The 23,706-nt window shown below is 42.7% G+C and overlaps 1 protein-coding gene across 4 annotated transcripts in view; it reads right to left on the bottom strand.

Moving 5' to 3' along the window:
- Positions 1 to 22,050, bottom strand: part of GPATCH2L (G-patch domain containing 2 like) — a 54,252-nt gene extending 32,202 nt beyond the window's left edge. For all 4 annotated transcript variants that reach the window (XM_037145226.2, XM_037145225.2, XM_053673269.1 and 1 more), the window contains exons 1-3: positions 21,961 to 22,050; positions 19,158 to 19,829; positions 3,154 to 3,218 (exon numbers count right to left, since the gene is read on the bottom strand). In XM_037145226.2, the coding sequence (XP_037001121.2) occupies positions 3,154 to 3,218; positions 19,158 to 19,819 (727 nt within the window). In that variant the 5' untranslated portion in view covers positions 19,820 to 19,829; positions 21,961 to 22,050. The remainder of the gene's footprint in view (positions 1 to 3,153; positions 3,219 to 19,157; positions 19,830 to 21,960) is intronic.
- Between the last annotated feature and the right edge of the window lie 1,656 nt (positions 22,051 to 23,706).

Raw genomic sequence — 23,706 nt, 5'->3', positions numbered from 1 at the left:
TAATAACATGAGAAGAGACTCACTGAACGGGAAGCAACCTTGTGAGATCATCTAGACCCACAGTGGTCAGCCCACACGGTGCCCACACGGTCAGGCATCACACGGTGCCTGACGCGGGAGCTCCTCGAAAGAGCGCTGCCAGGGAGCAAGGGAGAGGCTGAGTGGACCAGCCTCTGGACGCCCCGCTCCTGCGGGGCCTTGTTTTAACCAAACCGGGGTTAGCTGTTTTACAATTTGAGGTTCAATGCACACCTCTGTTTGAGGGGAAAAAAGATATTCTTCCCTTCAACAGGGCTTCCCAATAATTATTTACTAAGAGTTCGCTATATGCCAGGCAATGTGTTACCTATTGTGGTTGCAAATAATTTTTTTTTTTAATTTTCTGTCTTTGAAAAACTTCAATGGAAAAGACACACAACTACAAACAACAATGTATTGCAGTAAGTGGTGAGAAAATAGCAAGTACAGGGAAAGAAGAGAGGAAGGACCCTCGGGGAGGGCGCCTAGTGAGAGCACCAGTGGGAACCCCTGTGGGAACCTCGTGCAGTTACATGGGGTAACTGAGACTCCCATGAAGCGACTGTCCACAAAGGTGCAGACAGTGTGGGGAGACAGAAACCAATAAGGGAGGGGGAGCCTCCCCGGAACCCACACAGTGAGGAGCCTTCACCGTTATTAAACCTGAAGCAGCATGGGAAAGAATGGCTATCAGAGCCCAGGGAGGGAGCTGGGGTCACGGAGGGATGCCCAGCAGGAGCGGGGCCTTCAGCAGAAGGACGCAACCCCAGCCAACCGGCAGTACAATGGAAAGGCGGTCCAGGGGAGCTGGACTCCAGTGTGCTGGACTGCATTAGCATTCCCACCTCATCACCGCTCCCTCGCTGTGACAGAATGACGCGCCCCTGCCCTCTGCCAGAGGGTTCCACAGAGCCCTCCCCCAGAGGCAGAGCACACTTCCTCAGCCCACAGGCACTGGCCTTGGTCATATGACCTGCATTAGGTAGAACATTAATGAATGTGATTGAAGCAAAAGCTTTAAATATTCATACACGGTGGGGCTTGGTCACTTGGCATTCAAGTCCTCTGCCATAAGCAGTCCCTGAGACATATACGGCCAGTGCTTCTTTAGCCTATTGCCCAGAATAAGATGCACTGAGTAGACACAAACCTAACTCAAAGCCTGCACACCAGCTGAGCCAGAGCAACTGAACCTCAGCTAACCCCCAGCCCCACAGTAAGAAATAAAAGTAAAAAGCCACTGAAATGTTGGGGTTGTTAAACAGTATTGTCTTAATAAAAACTTGACTCTTCCATCCAATCTCATTCACCTTACTCCCTCCCTCCGTTCTTCTGCTCATGCCTCCTTTTGGCCAAACCCATGAGAGCAAAAAACCTACTGATGTAGTCCTTAAATAAGCCCCAGAGAGGAAAAAGGAGAACTGTGTCTTGGATAAGCAACCACTCAAGGAAGAGTGAGGATGAGATTTCAGGCAGAGGCCAGTATAACAAAGCCATGGAAGCGGGAAAGAACGTGGCTTTGTACTAGAACTCTAGGCCTCTAAAATATCACCAGAATGTGTGGCGTTGAGAGGCAGACAAAAAAGAAAGCTGGGGCTACAGAATATCCCAAATCTCTCATGATAAACCAAGGATTCCTTATCAGTGGAAAGATTTTCCAAAGGCCCGAAGCAATGTGTTGTAAGAGGCCCACACTTTCTTGCACCTCCGTACAATTAACTCTGCATCATGACCTTTGAAGAGATATATTATGATACTTCATGGCATTCAGTAAAAGCAAAGAAAAAGAGTAATTCTGAACAGTATGTACCAGCTCATTCACGGAAAGGCAACCAGACTTTCCCAACACAAGGTAAGAAAGACTAGACCCTGGCTACAACCTATCAGGGAACACACACACACACACACAACACCTCGACTAGCACCAAGCTCCCTGTGAAACAGAAGGGAACAGAAACGTGCTCACAACCTCCACGTGGGGTAAGCTTAACAACACCGCCCACGCCCACAACTCTGAGGCATGGGGGAGACACCATGGGACTTTGAGAAGTTGCTTTTGACTAGAACCAAAAATATCCTCATGTATTACTCTTTCTTTTGGATGTTAAGACATTCTTGTTTTCACATAGGGAGAGTTATTTTTATAATCTTGTTTATAAATGGTCACAGTGTTCTGGGTGAATATGTTATAGGACACATCTTTCTAAAGTTAAAATTCCTGAAGTTTAGCATAGAACACTGTGAATAGAGCCAGTGTATGTTCCGTATCTGTCCTTTATTTTTACTCCCTAAACAGTAATAGCTCCATGGTCTCTCCAAAAGCAGGTCTGGAACCTGCGTCTCACAGGCCCAGGAGCCCTTCCGTTACTAGGGGCTTCTCCATATCAACCAAGACACGTAGCCACCATGCCTCCACCCCTCAATCACCTAACCCTTCTAGTAGAATCACTGATTTCAGAGCTAGAAGGGACTTCAGAGATCTACAAATCCTGTATTTAGAGTGAGAAAACTACTCCAAAGGAGCTATTTGAAATTCTCGTTTGTACACAGTTAGTGTGGCCCTGAGTAAGTGTACAGGACAAGAACAAAGTTTCAAATTACTGTTTAGGGAGTAAAAATAAAGGACAGATACGGAACATACACTGGCTCTATTCACAGTGTTCTATGCTAAACTTCAGGAATTTTAACTTTAGAAAGCTGTGTCCTATAACATATTCACCCAGAACACTGTGACCATTTATAAATAAGATTATAAAAATAACTCTCCCTATGTGAAAACAAGAATGTCTTAACATCCAAAAGACAGAGTAATACATGAGGATATTTTTGGTTCTAGTCAAAAGCAACTTCTCAAAGTCCCATCCTTGACCCCATGGCCCCCTAAATCAATGAATCTCAAAGTCTAAATTGTTTGCAAAAAATACACAGTTGGTATTTGTGAAAAATGCAGATTCCAAAAGCAAACTCTAGACCTATTTGATGTCTAGGAGTTCGGGAATTTGCAGTTCTACCAGTTCCCCAAATGGCTCTTGCATGCCCTGAAGTTCGAGGGCCACTGCTGCGGACAACCATTGTTACTCTCAGTGACTCGCTCCTATAACCATTAAGGCCTTCCCAGGGCTGGGTCTACATTACCTTGCCGTCCCTCGTCGTTCGTGAAGAGGCCTGGGTCACTGCTGCTGCACACACTGCTGGTCTCACTGAAAGGACAGAGAGCAAAACGAAGACGACACGTCAGCTGCAGTCAAACAAACATGAAGCACCACCCACTCTTCTTCCGGTTTTCACATCCAAAGTTTCCCTGATTCCATTGGCCAATTGGAAACATAAAGTTCATGGTTAGGTCACAGGGGAAAGTTTTATTAGGAAGAGAAGAACTCTAAAACTTTTATTTATATTTCAAAGTACTTGTAAAAATATTTAAAGTTATTTTGTTAGTTTAGCCTTAGAAAGTTATTTATTAAGGGTCATAATCTCAACATTGCTTGTTATATTAAATGACATAAATTTACAAATTCACCAATTCTATTTTTAAATTTCATTGACTACCAGTTTTTAATAACACTATCCAAATTTATGACATCTAGCATCTCTCAAGTTTTTTCTCCCATTTACAAAGCAGCAAACAAAAATCCATGAGCAGGAAGAAAAATCATGATGACAAGGTTGTAATTTCTAAATTTAATGTCTTCCTTCACCTCAAGCATATACAACAAAGCTAACTTTCAAAAAGGAAGATATAAAAATATAAAAAGGAGCTCCACTTGAACTCATTGCAACAAAACTTTTGCCCCATGGATTTCCACCCGATAAGTTTCATTTTCCAAGCTATTCCAATTGAATCTGCCCCTTCTCACGTTGCTTTTCTGTCACACAATCATCAAATTTGATTTATCTGGTTCAAAAAAAATATCTCTACTCTTTTTAATATTAGCTGTTTCCTTGACTGCGAATGTTTCCTTTCCAGCTATTTCATTTTTTTCACCTGTTCTAGAAGATGGAAGAATCCAAAGCAATGAAGAAGCATCCTCACCATGCTGCATGAATCCCAACCTACATTTCTGATTCAAAAATCTGAAAACATTTTGTGTTTTGCAGCGTTTCCAAATATCTTGCCAATACTAAATCCTAAAAAACCTGGCTAAGTAGCCACAGTCTCCTCACTTCAGCTTGTCTCTGAGTAACAGATACAAAAGATCTGTTGCAGCAAGAGCCAATAAAACATATCCCGTCTCTTTCAAGGTTCTTTCATTGTATTTCCTTCTGTGTTTGTAAGTGGGAACATTCTCAGTCATCATTGTAAGAAATCCTACAAAACGACACCACTGGATCTTGAGGACTGAAAATCTTCAAAGCTTGCGCTTACATCCAGGAGACACCCTCACAGACTACTTACTGCAGTCTTCCTGCTTCTGGGTTCAAAGACCTGTGCCCGCGACCTCCATGGTCCTGGCTCCGTGTGCCCCCTGACTTCATAAGCACACCACTGCTCTAACTCCAGTGAGTCTTCACTGCACACCCTCTCGGCCCACTCTCATCTCTCCTCAAACACAGAGCAAATTTTACATTTTCAACTCATCTTGGTATGAAGGAGGCCTTCAAAAGCACACGAGGCCGTGGGACAGATACTCCATGACTGTATTACATTCTTTATTGGCTAGCGGTCTCACAGACTGATTTAGGGGTTAGGAAACGACAGCCAGTGACCTATTTTTGTACAGCCTGTGAGCTAAGAATGGTTTTCAGTTTCAAATCCCCGGGATGGGGAGGGGAAAATCAAAAGAAAAATATTTTGTGGCATGAGGAAGTGATGAGAAATCCGACACATAAAGTTTTATTGGAATAGAGCCACGTTCGTTCATTTATACATCCTCTATGTCTTCTTTCACACAACAAATGCAAAGTTGAGTAGCTGCAAAAGAGAACATCAGCCCACGAAGCCCTAAAATATTTACTCTGACCCCTGCTCTGCCTATGCTACAAGTCCTAGCCTGCGATGTCTATGGTCCCCTCTGTTTGAATATTTCCAAAGAAAATATTAAAGCTGTTGCTTTATTACAAAGTCTTGTCGATTCTTTTCCCTGTTTATTTCCAGTCACTGGTAAGCATTAAGACATAAGTGCTAACTTGATCTTTTTTGCATGGATTCCATTCTTTCCTCATACTCTAAATAAAAGGTGCAAGCTCAAAGAAATCTGCTGAATCAAGAAAGGTGTTGGTAACCTAAACCCTTCCTGTCGTTCTACGTTTTCTATTTCTGTCAACAGCATTTAAGGAGATTCCATGTTCTTGAAAGAGCTTGCTGGACTACTCTCTTCTATAAATTTCTACATAACGTTAGGGTAATGGTAATGATGTCACAGAACCATCACCAGGGTTTTAAAACTGTGATCAAGAGAGACACGTATTTTCTTCATCGAGAAAATGATTTATGTCTTACAGAACACCTAGTTAAAAGTATCATCATTCTTACCTGTATCTGGAAATGACTATTTCATCTGAGAGCACCTGTTGACTCTATCCTTCAGAACAAATTGCATTGTAGAAATCTAATGATATGTAAGAAATTGCCAGCATAATTTACCGAAAAGGAAAGGGACAGAGACTCATGGCATGTTGGCACAAAAACACTGTAACGAGACAGCACACAAAATGTGGTGCTAGCTATACAGTAGGATCAAATATTTCCCCTTCCAAGTTACAGGCCAGAGCTGTCCAGTCCTGTGGCCTTCCTTCATTTCTGGCTCAGAGATGATGATTTTCAAATAAAGTCATCTCCAAAGCAGACATACAGATGAACAATAAACATGCAAAGATGCTCAACATCGTCAGAGAAATGTTAAAACCACAATGAAGCAGCACCTCACACCTGTCAGAATGGCCATCATCGATGAGTCAACAAAAAAGTGCTGGCTGGGATGCAGGGCAAAGGGAACCTCAGGTACTGTGATCCGCTGAAGCCTCAGCCTTTATCCTAAGATTATTAATGTACCTTAGGATAAACTAACAAGACAGGGCCCACCAAACCAGTAGGTAATGAAACCCCATCTTTTCCTAAAACGGCAGCAATGCCCAGAGGCATCGACGCCTCCTGTTTTTGCCTCGGGAGCTGTTCTGTACTGCTTGTTTTTACTTGATTGTAATCTATAAATAGTTTGCATACAAAACTCTTCCTAGAATATATCTACACTATTTTAGAACAGAAGAGTATTAAACCTACAAACAATTTATACATCACTCAAAAAAAAACTCAATCCCCAATGGAACCAATAAAAAGTCTCTAACAGAAAAAGGAGGGATTCCTCCCACTATTTCCCCTAAACTTCCCCTCATTCACTTAGTATTTATTATTTACCATATACCAGACACTGCTATAACCAGCACTAAAAGTTTAAAAGAAAACATGTTGACCACAATTTAAATGCATGCATTTTATTAAAAACTTAGTGTAGACTATGGGAGAAGTATGTGAAAAGGTACAGAGAACAATGCTTTCCAGTGAAAAATATACAGGTCTCCAGATCCCAGGAACCACGAGATGGCAGCTGGCTCGTCAGGCAAACTAGTAGAACTGAAATTACTCGAGAGTTGTGCAGGCCCCCTTCTCTGCCTAGCCCAGGCAGAGAAAAGACCCTCCACCCACAGCACAGAGATCCTCCTACAGCCATGAAGAGGGACAGTCAGGCTGCAAAGGAAGCACCTTGCTCATTTCAACGTCCCCAGTGCCTAGCCCAGCACCTGGCACATAACAGGCGTCCAGTAAATGTTACGGAATGGAATGAACCCACTCAAATCGGCTCCGTTGCTGCCCCTTGCTTTGCCTTTGCAGTACGTCACTTTACCTCTCCAACACTATTTCCCTGCATATCAAATGCGGATGGACTGTTCTGAGGATGTGATAATACAAGGCAAGTGAACCCACTTTGTGACGAAACACTAGAGCATTATACAAAGGCAAAGGATGAAAAGATTAGAAAGCTACTTCTAGAGTACTAATTCTTGTATGTGCCCAAATATTTTTATTTTAGAAGCTAAAAATAGTAATTTCCTCACTGACACTCTTCTTAAAATAGTGATCTAAATTCTATGGGGACTCTCAATAATACCTCAATTAAAAAAATTCTATGGGTCTTGAATCTATTCTCATTTTAAATGAAAAAATGAAATGTAGCCTATGAAATTTAGTACTTTTAAAAATTATTCTTTATTGATTATGCTATTACAAGTTGTCATGATTTTCCCCCCTTTATATTCCCTCTACCCAGTACCCCCAACTCACTTAGGCAACTGCCCACCATTGTTCATGTCCATGGGTCATGCATATAAGTTCTATGACTACTCCATTTCCTATGCTGAACTTTACATCCTGTGGCTATTCTGTAACTACCTATCTGCACTTCTTAATCTCCTAACCAATCACCCATTCCCCCACACCCCCCGTCCCATCTGGCAACCATGAAAACACTCTCCATATCCATGATTCTATCTCCGTTCTGTCTGCTTAGTTTGTGTTTTAGATTCAATTGTTGACAGATTTGTATTTTTTGCCATTTTATTGCTCATAGTTTTGATCTTCTTTTTCTTAAGCAAGTCCCTTTAACACTTCATATAATAATGGTTTGGTGATGATGAACTCCTTTAGTTTCCTCTTGTCTGGGAAGCTCTTTACCTGCCCTTCCATTCTAAATGATAGCTTTGCTGGGTAGAGCAATCTTGGTTGTAGGTCCCTGCTCTTCATGGCTTTGAATGTTTCTTGCCAATCCCTTCTAGCCTGCAAAGTTTCTTTTGAGAAATCAGCTGACAGTCTTATGGGAGCTCCCTTGTAAGCAACTCTCTGCTTTTCTCTTGCTGAAGATTCTCTGTCTTTAACCATTGGCACTTAAATTATGATGTGTCTTGGAGTGGGCCTCTTTGCATCCCTCTGGTTTGGGACTCCCTGTGCTTCCTGGACTTGTATGTCTATCTCATTCACCAAATTAGGGAAGCTTTCTGTCATTCTTTTTTCAAACAGATTCCTAATTTCTTGCTCTTTCTCTTCTCCTTCTTGCACCCCCTATGATGCAAACACTGGACCTCTTGAAGTTATCGCAGATGCTGCTTATACTATCCTCATTTTTGTGGATTCTTTTTTCTTCTTATTGTTCTGATTGGTCATTTTTTGCTTCCTTATGTTCCACCTAATTGATCTGATTTTCAGCTTTATGCACTTTACTGCTATTTCCCTGTAAACTGTTCTTTTCTGACTGGATCTTTTTTATGCTGTTGAGATCCTCACTGATTTCCTTGAGTGTTTTGAATCCTGCATCTGATGGATTGCTTATCTCCATTTCATTTAGCTCTTTTCAGTTTTGATTTGTTTTTCCATTTGGGCCATGCTTCGTCTCCGTGTTTTGGCAGCCTCCCTGCGATTGTTTTTATGTATTAGGTACAGCTGCTTTTTGATAGTGTAGCCTAATGTAGTAGGTGTCCTGTAAGGTCCAGTGGCATAGCCTCCCCTATCACCCAAGCTGGGTACTCAAGGTGGACCCTCTGTGTGAGCTGAGTACACCCACCTCTTGTAGTTGAGCCTTGGTTGCTGTTGGCAGATCAATGGGAGGGATTTACCCAAGCCAGTCAGTTGCAAGGATTGGCTGTGACCATTGACCACCAACCTCTACCCTCCATGGAGGATCAGCTGTGCAGGGGCAGGGTGCTGGTGCTCCGATGTGGTCTGTAGTTCTCCACTGGGTGTGCTGGTCCTGGGGTTTTCCAAGTGGTGCAGGTCAAGGTCGGCCCACATCTACGTTCTGCCTGGGGCCACCCTATAGGAGCTATAAAGCAATCTGAGATGGCTGCTACTTGTGCTGGGCTTGGACATTCCCAGGAGAAGCCAAGCTGTTCATCTAGGCTGGCTGCTGCTAATACCAGGTGTGGGGCTCAATGAAGGGAGCTTTGCTCAGGATTTAGGAAGTTGGAGAGCAGGAGCCAAGACCAGCCATTCAAATGGAAAAGTAGCTGGGGTGAGCCCATCAGCTGGGTGGGGCAGAGTCTCTGGGGCATTAGCCAGGTTGATGGAATCTCAGATGTGGCACCAGCTTGCCAGCTCAGTCTGGATGGATGTGGATTCTTTAATTCCACAGTTGTCAGACTTCCAATCAACTCAATTGCTGATAGTTCTGAGTGACAGTTGTTCTCTATTTTAGTTGTAATTATGATGTGGTTGTGCAAAGAGGCAAGCCATGTCTGCCAATGCCACCACTTAACTGGAAGTTGAAATCTAGTATTTTTCCTGCACTGGGTTTCATCTAAGTGGGAAAGAGACACTACCCTCAACAATATCTAAACCATAAATGTCTCAAGAAAAGACTTGGTATTTGAATTGAGCTTATGAGGGAAATTGTTAACAAAGAAGGCCACTATTAATTCCTGATACCAGGAAAGCCATTTATCGAGTTCTACTACAGGTCAGGCAAAGTACTAAGTGGCTTATATTCATTATTACATTTGTTCTACCCCAAACCTCTGAGGTAACTATGTCAGCCTCCTGTTACAGATGAAAGAATGAGGCTTAGAGAGGCGAGCACTGGCCCAGCGCTGCACAGAGAATGAGCATCAGCCCTGAACGGCCACTAAAACCTGGCTGGTGCACAGAGACTCACCCCACTCACTGAAGTCAGTCCTCTAAGTTTCTTTTGACTTGCAGCACTTCTCATTCTTCTGCAAATGCAAAGTGATTAACTGGACTAAGTAAAGCGCTGCCTTGCCTTTTGCTACTTAACACATTCAGACACAGATGGAGTCCTAGCTGAGCTCTGACTACTACTATCAGCCAAAAAATGTGTCATATGTGCTGAACACCAAGAAAACTCATTCTGTACTCACTTGAAAAAAGCTCTCCCCCTTTATGGCCTATCTTGAGTTTAAAAAATAAACATTTATCTTCAGTGTCCTTCTTAAAACACAATAACACAAAATATACTCTTAGGGATATGTATCTGTTTGCCCTTATAGTTCCTGAATGCATATCCTCTGAAATTGAAGTAAAAACCTTCTCCTAATAAGTTCTGGGGAAATGCTAGTCTGAACTATGCCTGAATTTAGCCTCACACTAAGTTTGGGAAAAAATTCAGATGACCCGTGGCCAACTCTGGTAACCAAACTCCCAGGCAACTTGCTTCCTAGTATTTCACACCCTGGTTGGTCTGTGTAACCAATAGCATAGGCAGAAGTAACGGTATATTACTTCTGAGAATAGGCTTAAGACAACGGTGGCTTCCATATGGGCACTCTGGAGATTCTGTCTCTCTCTCCCCCTCTCTCTCTCCATTAACAGCCCTACAGAGAAGCCCATGTGGAAAGAACCTCAGACTCTTGGTCAACAGCCTGTAAGAAAGTAAGATCTGCCAACGACCCTGTGAGTGAACTTGGAAGTGGATCCTTCAGTCCTAGTCAGGTCTTGAGACAACTCTGGCCTCAGCCAACAATTTGACTGCAACAGTATGCGATTCTGAACCAGAACCAGCCCACTACACCACTCTCTGATTCCTGACTTCAGGAACTATAAGACTATATATGTTTGTTGCTATGCTTTAGGGCAATTTTTTCTGCAGCAATAACATAGCATCTTTATAAGTTTTTTTAAAACAATTCCCTACCTTCTAGCCTTAATGAGAAGCTTCTACTGTTGATAAGACAAATCTCTCTAAATTCCCACAGTTGAGAGAAAAACAAAGCTCATCCTCCCTCCTGAGAATTTGCTAGTTCTTTCATATTCCTAACTACAGAAGACCATAAATTTAGAACTGAATGAGAATAATTTATACCTGTCTCAATTACAACAAGGAGGTACAGAGTAAGTTTATCACCTATAATCAAAAGTTGATACTAATAAGTTACCACCTGGATTCCTCGTTCATTTAAGACTAAGCAAGTACCTTGAATAAGAGGTATCTCTTACATCTAATTGTAAAAGACATAAGCAGGTCAGAATGGCTATTGTTAGTAAATCAACAAACAAGTGCTGGTGAGACTGGGATAAGCACACTATGCCAACTATTCAATACTATTCTGCACTGTTGATGGGAACGCAAACTGCGTGCAGCAATGTGGAAAACTATCCACATTGAATGTCCTCAAAAAACTAAAAACGGGTCCGTCTTTTAACCTACCTATCCCACTTTTGGGAATATATACAAAGGACCCCAAAACACTAATTTGGAAGAACATAAGCACCCCTATGTTCATTGCAGTGTTACTGACAATCACCAAGACATGGAAGCAGTTCAAGTGTCCATCAGTAGATGAGTAAATAAAACAATGAATAAAACAACTATGGGACATTTACACAATAGAATACTATTTGGCCATAAAAATGAAGAAAACTGTACCTTCTGTGACAGTATGGATGGACCTAGAGAACATTATGCTAAGTGAAATAAGCCAGTCGGAGAAAGACAAATACCACATGGTTTACTCCTATGTAGAATCCAATGAAGAAGCTGAACAAACAAGGAAAATGGGGACAAACTCATAGATGGAGGGCAGATGACAGTTGGGGGAGGTTAGGGGTGGACAGAGTGAGGAAAAAGGAAAAAGGACTCCTGGACGGGGACAGCAGTGAGGTGACTGCTGGGGGAGGGGAGTACAAGGGGACTAAATGATACTGGAAAAAATACAAAGAAGATTAAATCAATTAAAAAAAAGAAATATGTAGGACAGGCTTTACGGCTCACAACATGCTATAAAATAAGCTTTCATTTTAATTTCCTCATTAAATAATGATATATTTAATAAAAATCTTAAACTGTCTTAGGCTTCAGTAAAACAGAAGGAAACGTCACTCCTACATCCACTGTCCAAAGACATCTCTGCTCAGTTTTTTCCCATCCTTTTCCTGGGTTGAGGTGGTGCACTTGTAACCATACAGAATCAAACCTCTGAAACTGAAAGTAAACATGACTGAGTTTTTCAGAGAAAATCTCACATCAATTGTAAAATTATTCCCGTAATAAATTATGAGGCTGCATAACAAAGGAGTTTTTTTAGTTTCATTCAGATGGGAAAATATTGCCAGGATGTATGTGAAATAGGTTTATTTTTCATTAGTTGTCCCTTTGAATCTTTATACTTAATTGTTTTTAAGGAGTACTTTTTCCTTTTAGTTCTGTTTTTTAAATCATTCTGCTAGTCCAATGCTTTGGGTCCTTCCTTGGGAATGTTTACACACTCACGGACCAGGCCCCTCTCTACTCTCTGCCCCACAGACCGATTGCCTTCTCTCTCATTTTTGGCTCCTCTCTGCGTTTTGGCAGGGCTTCTGAAGTTTTCCACGTCATCAACTCACTGTTCGGCAGGATGAACAGTCCTTCATTTTAACATTTTAAATTACATTTCAAATTTCCTACAATTCTCCCTCCCATACATTTGGGTTTTCAAATAGCCACCTTTCTGTCCTTACGACTTACTGCTCCTGTTCCAAAGTGATTATACTCCTGAATCCTAATAAAGATTTTTCTAAAATGTTCTCCTGGTGTCCTCTGAACTTTTAGGATGCATGTTCTCTTTTCTTTATTCTGCATAAGTTGTTGAAAGACCACTTGTTGAGAAGTGGTTTCCCTAGAACCTGGTACTTGCCTGCAAAAAGTGTGTAAACTACCTTTAACCCCATTCTGTACTCCCTTGGACATGGCAGTAACATGCTCTTCTCACATCCGCAGTTGGCCAAGAGGACATGCAGACCCCAGGCCTAGCTCCCAGCATCACTGGTAGGCTTTTGTCACATAAAGCTGCATTGGATTGAGACAGGATCTTCTAAACCTCACTGCCTAATTCTGCCCCGTTTTAGGAGTCTACAATAAATGAAGACACGTAAAACAATATAATGTTCAGAATGCTCTACTATGAGTGCTTTTTCCTTCCCTGTCCATACAACTTTATTTTTAGAGGCTGTATTTCCTAGGACTTGATATGCTGAGACTGCCTTCTCCCACCTTCAAACACAAATAAACACACAGAAAAACAGAAAGTCTCCCTTACCCAAGAGTATTCTGGGAATTGCAGCCTCCAAATAGACCCTGAAAGATAATGACTGGGAAGTAGAGGATAAAACAACACTCTGGCTCAAACTGCAGCTGCTCAATTTTCTGATCGAGAGGCCCTTCGCATGCCTCTGAACCGAGGGCTGACTACAGAGAAAGATGCTGGGCCTTGGCGTCCACCTGCAGGGCAGGCTCCGCACCGCTGAGGGGGCTTCCGACTGCACTCTCAGCGCAGTTCTACCGCCTTGGACTTCGGGGAGATCTTGGCAACAGGCCAACTGTACGTCCTAGTTTCTGGTAACAAGAGAATGCAGTGTTTTATGCCTTTGTAAGTATTTTAATGAGCAATGGAGGCTGCTTATCAGATGCTTGATTAAAAAATGAAGTTCAATGGGAGGGAGGTTGTAACTAAAAAGAATTACAGAAACTCAGTGTTGCAGGGACTTCAGAGGTCATTCAGTTCAAACTGTCCAACTTTGCCACAACAAGGTAAGTGGTCACCAAGACCAGGCTTGAATCGCACCAGTGACCTAGACCTCATTACCCAGTGAAACAATTCACTTCATTTTTAGAGTTCTAATTTTTGGAATGTTATATTTTATACTGAGGTAACACTTAACTCTCTGCTTACTATCTACGTGCCCTTAGTTCCCTCCACTGCAGCCACACAGAAAATCCTAGCGTTTCTTTCAAGATGTAGACACTTCTTCCAAGAGACAGATCCTCGAATACAACAGTATCAACTCCACCTACCAAGTTGTCTTCTGCTGTTGTTCCTAACGATGTACTAGCATCGTTTGACGGAGTCTATAAAAGCACACTCTGCCAGCTATTCAATGCTCTCAAATGCAGGAGTATCGTTTGCAACAATGGTAAAAATACCGCTGGTCAACACCCCTATTGACAGAACAGAAAACAAAATATCCTCAACCTACCACATATATTCTTTTCCGCAGCTCCAGTAAGCCCTGATTAATGACCTCCACTTGCAAAGGAGGCTACTTACCTTAACCATGAAATAATGAATGCTATTGATCCAACAAGCTACTGCTATAGAATGTTATTGATCACCCAATCTTTGGTTAAAATGGTCCTCATTTAGCAATTTCACCGTTGCAAACACCTGGAGCAAAGCCAGCTCATAATTAAAGAGTTTGGGGGAGTTAAAGTGAGAGGTGATAGACAGAGATCTCAGCTTTCTGCCATTTATTCTTGCTTCTGAGCTATTGTTTGTGTCAGAAGGGATATTGATTTTCTATAAAAATAAGAAAACAAGAGGCACCAAGGGGCCGTAGAAGGTCAGTTCGGGCTGGAGAAGGAGGGGGAGGGTTCAGCATTCCATCTCTGTCACTTGCCTTCCAAGAGAAAGGAATATTTTCTTTCCTATAAAATCGGCCTCTAATACATCACCACAGGAAGGCTCTTGACTGCAACCTCAGGCCATCACCAAACCAATTCACTTATGAAAGAAAGAAGCTAAACCGTATTCAAAGAGAACAAGTGAGTGATGTGTTAGTAGAAAAGACAGCAAAATTGGGCTATGAACCACCTAATTATCAATTGCTATATAGGCAACTTGAATAAAGATTAGTAGAAAGTAACTTTACAAAAGAGCTGTTCCATTTTAGAATGGAATGCACATATACAGAAAACTATTAAAATAATAACTGATCTTTCTGCAGGCATAAGAACACTATTACATCATAATAAATCTTAGTTCCTCAGAACTCGAGGGATTGGTTGGTATAGAACTGAAGAACAGAAAGAGCAAAAGCAAAAAGAATTATTGGTTACACTTAAAATTACTGGGTCACTCCATGTTTAGTTAGAGTGAATTTAAGAAAATTAGAAATAAAGCTCTCTAACTGAGACATACATTTTCAAACCTAAAACACCTAATACATGCTTTTTTATAAGAACTCTATACACTGACCAGGCTAAGCTAAATAACCGATTCATCCTACTAATGTTACAAGTTAGATCATATACATTCTGATAATCCTCAACACCACTGATGAAAAGTAAAGTTCTACACTTTGATCTATGAATAAATTGGTACATCCAAGCAAATTTATGAAAAGAGTAACTAACAGGATTCTTAGTAGTTCTTTCAATGCAGAAAAACTAAGAAAATTTTGACAGAATCAATTCACCAAGACAGTATATTATCCAAATCATACACTATTATCTACTTAAACACACTCTAATGCTAATCCTGTTTATAAGGCATGCTTAATAATTGAGGGTAGTAGCCCTGACTGGTGTGGCTCAGTGGATTGACTGCTGGCCTGCAAACCAAAGAGTCACTGGTTCGATTCCTAGTCAGGGCACATACCTGGGTTGTGGGCCAGGCGCCCATTAGGGAGGTGTACCCGGCAACCACATATTAACGTTTCTTTCCCTCTCTTTCTCTGTCCTTTCCCCTCTCTCTAAAAATAAATAAATCAAATCTTTAAAAATAATAATAATTGGTGGTGGGGGATTTTTAGGGCCACCTCACTGTTGAGAGGCTGAACATAATGTACAGTCAAAGAATAAGTAAGAATTACCCCTCTTCCCCATAAAATAGGTTTGGGGGGGGAAGTAGAAAGTACTTCTGTTTATAACCACATATGAATCATCATAAACAAGACAAATTTAAGATTCCTAAATATTCGGATTCTAAAGGATTTGTCGTTTTCTATTTCTGCTACTATACTCTACCCACTACTTCCTCCTCCTAACCAGCTGCAAGGACTTTGGCAGCCACATTATTGAAAAAGCTCTGGCCGTGGCTGGTGTGGCTAAGAGGACTGAGTGCTGGCCCGGGTACCAAAGAGTTCCCAGTCAGGGCACATGCCTGGGCTGCGGGCCAGGTCCCCAGTAGGGGGCGCAAGAGAGGCAACCACAGGCTGATGTTTCCCTCTCTTTCTCCCTCCCTTCCCCTCTCTAAACATAATAAAATAAATAAAATATTTAAAAACAAAACTCTGAAGTCACAGACCAGGGAGATAAGGGGGAAACAAGGTCTTCTCAATTCGGGAAGAGTGAGAAATTCTGTAAGAATCGCTGCCTACTTCAATTTATCCAGGCTCTCAGATAACTAGAGTGTTTATTAATTACAACCTGACTGTAACGCGCAATAGATTGGGTATGAAGGGACCAGAAGACCAAAGTGCCTCACTGCTGGGTGACAGGCTCTACATTTGGAACCAATCAGGGGCTGTTATCTTACAGGAGCCAAGTCAACAGTCTCTCTCACACACACAACTGGGTCAGAGTTTAACAAGAAATCCTTGGGAAGAGTATACACAAGCTATCATCCCAAAACACAATATTTAAAAGTCATTCTCAACAGTTAAGATTACTATCTGGCATGTGTGCTCAATACTGAAACAAACTTGACCACCTCAATTGAGAGTTTCAACATTGTGAAAGGCTACCAGTTAATTACATATTTCTTGTTTAATTAAAAATAGCATGATGAGGGGGAACTCTCTTCTTAAAACACTTTATTTTTATTTATTTTTAGAGAGAAGAGAAAGGAGGGAGAAATGTTGGGAACCGCTCTGCCTGGTTTCAGAAGCTGTAACCGCCCCCCACAGCTAAGGCAGAGTGAGTGACCTTTGGACCATAAGCCACTAAGGAGACAAAGCTTATCTCCCTGGCAGGAGCACCACTTCTGCTCCTTTTACTTCATCCATAACTGGCCCCCAGTACTTGATCAGTTAGCCAATGATGGGTAAGATTCCCCAAGGGGGGAACGAACTAAGACAGGTATGATCATGTGGAGGCCCCAGGGAAGGACTTGGGGGGCTATAAGAGGGTGATGGACTCTCGCCCCTCGGCTTTGACATAGCCTGAGTCCTCATTCTGTCTGCCAGAAGTCTCCTAATCTCTTGGCTGCCTTACTTCCACTGCCTGACTTAAGCCTGAAACAATGACAGAGGACAGTGCAGCCCTGTGCAGGAAAGGGCGTGTTCCCCGGTGATCAGGTCTAAGAAAGAATATGTAAAATCCTGTGAAACCTGCTTTGATAAGAAAGTTCTCAATTAAATAAGGGTCCAAGCAAGAAGTGAGTTTGTTCCTCAACGTTTTATGGCCATTTAGCTATCTGATTCTAACTCAAAATACGCCCTCAGAGTTCTTTGTATGTTATCTATTGTTCGATCTTTACTGCCTGACAATGAGTAATGAACTGTACCTATATTCCTGTGCAAACTGAAACCCAATAAAAACCTGTCAAGGCAAGAGTTGGGGCGCTCTCCCCTCGAGGGAGTAGCTGTGCCGTCCTTTTCCTCCACAGTCCATCTGAATTTCTTCTGTTTCAGCTACAATGCCATGGACCCCACGAGCCAGGGTCAGTGTCATTTCAACTGTGAAAGGCCACCAGTTGACTAAGTATTTGTTTAATTAAAAATAGCATGATGAGGGGGAAAAAATCTCTTCCTAAAACATTTTATTTTTATTTATTTTTAGACAGAAGGGAAAGGAGAAAGAAATGGAGAGAAATATCAACCGGTTGCCTCTCACACACCCCAACTGGGGACCTGGCCCACAACCCAGGCATGTGCCCTGACCAAGAATAGAACCAGTGACCTTTCAGTTTACAGGCTGGCGCTCAGTCCACTGAGCCACACCAGCCAGGGAAGGGAAAAAATCTTTATAATCCAAAATTATACATGTAAATTGGATAAATAGGCCATGGAGTATACATTAGAGGAAAATTAAAAACCTAATTATAAGCCTGCCGAGTTGTGCAGCTAGACTAAAAACCACTCGTGAAAGGTACAGGCACACAGACCTACAAAGCTTTTCCTGTTACTGACACAGCCTCACCTCAGAGTTCCCAAGGTTTGGCTTTGTTTTTCCAACAAACTTCAGAAGCAAAGCCCTAAGAAAGGTCATATACCCCAAGGTAGAAGCTGAGAGTAATAGAGCCAAAGAAAAAGCCAAGTCAAGGGCAGGAAATGCGGTGGTCATGTGTGAGCTCCAGGTCCAGATGTGATTTCCAGTTCTGTCTGCATCCTTGGGCAAATTATCCCACCGCTGCCAACCTCCACTACCTCTTCCATAAAATAAAAATAGTACCAAATAGTTCCACAAGACAGTGGGGAGTGAACATTACATGAGAATGTATGTTCTGCACAACAGTATAGCACCTGGCACACAGTGCTCATAAATGCTAATTAATGTATCACTAATACAATACAATGGCTCTCGGTCACTCAAGCCACCTAGGGAACACCTACGGAGGCATCTGGTTTGATACTATGAAGAAGGGGTGGGAAAAACGTAGAATCCCAAATACCTGCAAGGACAGATGGAAAGGTCCCTCACCGCAAAGCACTGCCCAACTAAAACACCAACAGCATCCCCATTGGAAAACAGAAACCACACGTTATTATTATTAATAATATTAGAGTATCAAGCTGGGGAGTTTCAGTGTTCCTAGGACTATCTGAAATGTAAAAAATAAAAACCGCACTGACATTATAAACATGCAACCATTACAGACAAATTCTTCTGGCTCAATGACATTGGACATAAGACTAATAGGCTTCACCACTGTTAGTTTCAAAGCCTACCATGTCTTCAGACCACTTGAATGTCACAGCCATAAGAAATATACTCAATACAGGCAAACTCTAAGCAGCAGAGAACAGAATTATGGCCCAAAAGTATCTAAAGCCATGATTCTTAATGGGTAAAGGCAGTCCCAGGAATATTTACAAACTCCACAGGCCTGGCACAACATTTATAATACACACACACACACACACCAGCCTCTGCTGAGACCCTGGTTCTAAAGAACAATACCTATGTATGAACTGCGTGGCATAAACACCAGCAAACTTTTTAAAATGAAATTCTGGTTATGCACAACCGGAATTTTGGAACAAAAAGTTTTAAACAATTTTCAGAATCAATTGTGTTTCCATTACATTATAGCGTCCCTGCCTAGGGAAATAAAGTCATGAATGTTCTTTTAAAACTAAACACTAGCAGATTGGTTAAAAGAGACCTATAAAGTCAGTATCACAGTGGCTGATTTGAAAGGAAGCTCATTTCATCAAGATTGTGGATTTGCATTTTGGGTCAAATTAATCAGGAAAATCTCTGATCAAGTAAGAGAAAGCTCACCATTCTGACATGTTCTCATCAGAGCCCTGTTTTTGCTCATCTGCTTCACACTCCATCCTTTCTTTCCTTCCTGTTTTGCTTAGAAAAGTCCTGTTTTCTGCTGATTCACACAATCCGTGGCCTGATGAGGTCCAGGGAGTATTCTCCTTCCAGCGTGACAGACGCTGCTTCTTAGCAGACTTGAACCTACATCCTCGCTCATAGCTCCAATCTGATACCTTGAGCTTCTGCTGAAGGCTGGCAGCCACCTCTGATGTCACTCGCTTCACCTTCCGCCGGCGCCTGAGAGGTCGACAAGGCGCATTTTCAGTAAAGGAGTCAGATTCGTGCCAAGAATGTTGTTTACTCTTAACAATGGTGTTGAGACCTGGGTGCTGTTTGGCTACAATGGTGTCATCAGAATCACTAAAATTGGTGACCGGGGCCATTTCTCGACAGTCCTTGATGGCCTCATCCAGACTGGACTCAGAGGCCTCACTGTAGCAACAGGTGTGCTCTGCCAGGTGAGTGAAGTCTGAACGGCGCTTCCGGCCCCTCCGTTTGCGAAGCTGCCGCCTCTGCTGCCGAGGGCTCAAGGCCATCTCTTCCCACAGCTCACCAAGCTTACTCTGCTCCGATGTCTGCTCCAAGGCTGAGGCTAAGTCGTGTACCAGCTCATCCATGAGGCCACATCTACCAAAAGGAAGTTCAAAAAAGAGAGGGAGAAAGCCTGAATAGGTTCTGTTGTTTTAGAATAGTTTGACAAAATATATCACGGCACTGCGGAGTCTACCGTATCTAAAGAAAACAGCCACCTTTCGGCTGGCCACACTTAGAATGCTACCATCCGTGCTCGCTCTGGCCACTGAAAATAGTGTGTGGCCCTTGTTAAATGCCTAAAATCAACATGCTTTTAAGCACAAAAACTCACTCACCACATGACAAATGAGATGTTAGCAGAAACAAGCAAACTCAAGGGAATAAACTTTTCCCCTCTTTCCCCGGTTAAACCTGTCACTAAATTACCTGCTCATCTGCTCATCCAAAGTAAATAAGAAAATGTCTCATCAGACAGGAGCAGAGAAACACACAACTTTGAAACCACGGCTGAAGGGCTGCTTTGCAGTCTGAGGTCACTGATAAGAATGCTTGTGGAAGGTAGCAGAAAAACAACTTCAGTGACGCGCTTTAAGGAAAACTGTTTGCAGTTTCAGTGACCCAAGAATTTGCCCTCTGAACGGAAAATAAACAGACTCAATTTACACCCATTCTGCACCCACAGCTGCCACCTGGAAGCTACCAGAGAAAGAACCTTATAAGAGTATATCTACATTTTTTAATAATTACCAACTTTTAAACTCTTGTCCCACCCTTCAGAAAATAAGTGATCACCCCAACTATGTGCTTTTTCTGGTAGGCCATCACACAAAAACAGGGTGCGAGTACAGCTGCAATGACAGGGGTGGGTGGAGTCCTTAACATTCCCAGCTAACTGCGTTCCTACTTTTCTACTCGTTCATGTCAAACCATCATACTTCAGGGGTCACTTCAGAGGCAAGCCTTCAAAGGGATAACAGGAGTAAAGACCAATTTTCAAAATGCCCTTTTAAACGGAAACATCTAATATAATTTGTACAATAACTATTAAATACATATTAAATTAGCACTTTTTCTCTAGTCCTTGTTAAAGCCAAAGTATTTTGAGACCGTAATTAGAGTTTAAATTTCTGAGCGGATTTCCGTTCCTGTGGTTTACATTCTGCTAAGGACTCCCACAACCTATTTGCATGCTGTCCCAACGCCAATGAACTCAAAGGCACCAAACAGTCCACTGGCTTCTCCGCCACATTGGTGGGCGCAATGGAGACATCTAGTCCCCAAATTACCAAACAAAACTTCTCAAAGTGCCAAAAGCCACACACACACACACACACACACACACACACACACACGACTAGTTCCCTTTAGAAAATAAGAAATAGTTTAAAACGCCCTGACTGGGGTTTGGGAGACAACCGTCCCTAAGACCAAAATAGTCTAAACCTACTCCCAAATGACAACCACTGCTGTAAAAGCTCAGGCAGAACTGTACAAACTTTAACATGGAACTAAGTTACCAGACAACTTGTGCAGAACCTTTTCCTGATTCCAAGACCGTAATTCGCAAAGTATGTGACAGAAGAACCCTGGAACTCCCACACCTCGTCTCGGGAGGCACAGTGCAAAAGGACCCCCGAGTCCAGGCAAGCACTTGGGGAGAGGAAAGGCTGTCTAGTTTACGCAAAGGAAGAAGGGGAAACTGGCAGAAGTAAGAAGGCAGACGCGGGGTCGGAGGGAAAGACACGGTTAGGGGCCGAGGAAGCAAGAAGGGCAGGAGGACTTCCCGTTTGTGCTCACCAGGGGCAAGGGGTCAGTCCCACCAGGACAGAAAGAACTATAAAGAAAGTCCTGGCGACTGAGCTCTCTCTGAGATCAGGTGTGTCGCAACAGGGCCACACGTGGGCGGGGGGGGGGGCGGTTCCCAAGGACTCCCCCCAACGCCCCCACCCGCCCCTAGGACTATGGCGATCACAGCTCTGGGCACCAACCCCTCGCGCTGTCGCCAGCAAAAGAGCCAGAAAGAAGAGGAGGTGACTGTTGTCTATGGACTTCCGACCCGAGGGACAGAGGCGATGGGCCCTGAAAAACAAGGCCCGACCACCCTCACCCCTCCCGCCGGCCGCCGTAGCAACACAAAGTCTCTGGCCGCTAAGCCCACGGTCCAGAGCCCCGCTGGCGCCAGCCCCCTGGACCCCAACCCTCTCAACCCACATCTCCCCCTCACCAGCTGTCGCAGGCACCTCCAACAGCCGCAGCTTCTGGGGCCAAGTCTTCCCGGCAAGGTTTCCCTCCCTGACCTCATTTCCGGTTTGGGCCGTAGAGGAGGGCCAGTGGCGGAGTGGGAGGAGCTGCCTGCGTGAAAGGGCCCACCCAGTCCCGCGCTTCCGGCCCTCAACCACGCCCACTTCCGCCCCAAGTAGGGCGGGGCCTTGGGGAAGCTCGACTGGGTCGAGGAGGGGTCGTGGTCAGGGCGGGGGGTAAGGCAGTGGGTACCGTGCCCATCTGAGGAAGGACGACCCGGTCCTGGCCTTATCTTCGTCAGAAAATTGGGCGGTAGGGAGAAGCTTAGAAATTACCCTTTCTTACTGACCTACTTTTTTTCTTATAACGTGTGTGTGAAGGAGGAAGAGGATCCTCATTTTAACCGTTTGCGTTGGTACAGTCTTTGGCAGGGTAGCTTTGCAGTGAGTAACTCAGGGTATTAAAAATACACATGCCTTGAGCCACAAAACAAGCCAAGTACTACTGGATTATAGCTAAAGAATAAAAGAAACATCTATGAGTACACACCGATACAAGGTAATGATATGAATAGTGACATGAGTAAATTAATGAATAGAAAGAACAGTTAACTCTCTAGTGCAGAAGAATTCCAAACGATTTATGTAAATTCTCCACCCTGACGCACAACTCCAGACTCCTTAAATGTGAGCTGTGCATAGTAACTCCAAAGAGTATACAGTGAAGAGTGGGAATTAGTGACTTTGTAGTGGAGAGACTAGAGAAACACAACCTCAGCCAGGTGATCAAGGTTAACATCTACAGTGCTAAATCATGTTGACAAAATGTGGCCTAGATGTGATGAGAGCGGTATTTTATCTCCTGCCCAAACGCACAGCCCCACTCTGATCATAAGAAGGAAACCAGACAAACCCCAACTGAGGAACATTCTACAGAATGCCTCACCAATATTCCTCAAAATTATCAAGGTCATCAAAGACAAGGACAGTTTTAGAAACTGTCACAGCAGAGAGGCACCTGGGGCAACGTGACAAGTTGGTATAATGTGGTATCATAAATGGAATACTAGCACAGCAAGGAGGGCATTGGGTGAAAAGTAAAGAAATTTGGATAAAGTATGGGCTTTAGTTAATAATAATATCTCACTATTGGTTCATTAATTGTGACAAATGTGCTGTACTAATTTGTACAGCTAGAGATGTTAATAATATGAGAAACTGGGGGTATATAACAATGATTTGTAGTGCCTACATAATTTCTGCAAACCTAAAACAATTCTAAAAGTAAAGCCTTATTTTAAAAATGCACAAAACTGTTAATCCTGAAATTTAGTCTCTAGGAGTTTTATTCTAAGGAAAAATTGGCAATGGGCATCAAAATGTTAAATATGGTACGTTCATCTTTGCAGCATTGTGGAAGGAGAGGTGAGAAGACTAGAAAAAAGCCAGAGACCCTACAACCTTGGTTAGTTACCTAAATTATGGTATGTCTGTGGGATGGAGTACCTGTGAGCCTTTCGAAATTGTGGGGGAATATTTAATGACATGACATCATTAATTTCTGATTGTATACATTTCTGCTGACTGTTATACTTTAATAAAACTGTTACTTTAAAAATGTAGAGTATGACTCTAACCATGTATACAGAAAATTAAATCTTTGCTTGCATAGGAATATGACCAGCATGATACACAACAGAGTAGTTCCATTATAAAAGATGATGTTATGT

This window comes from Artibeus jamaicensis, unplaced genomic scaffold, assembly GCF_021234435.1.
Source record: "Artibeus jamaicensis isolate MK-2021 breed Jamaican fruit bat unplaced genomic scaffold, CSHL_Jam_final contig_851, whole genome shotgun sequence".
NCBI lineage: Eukaryota > Metazoa > Chordata > Mammalia > Chiroptera > Phyllostomidae > Artibeus > Artibeus jamaicensis.
The sequence above is the reverse complement of the archived record's forward strand: the minus strand, read 5'-3'. Positions and strand labels throughout refer to the sequence as shown.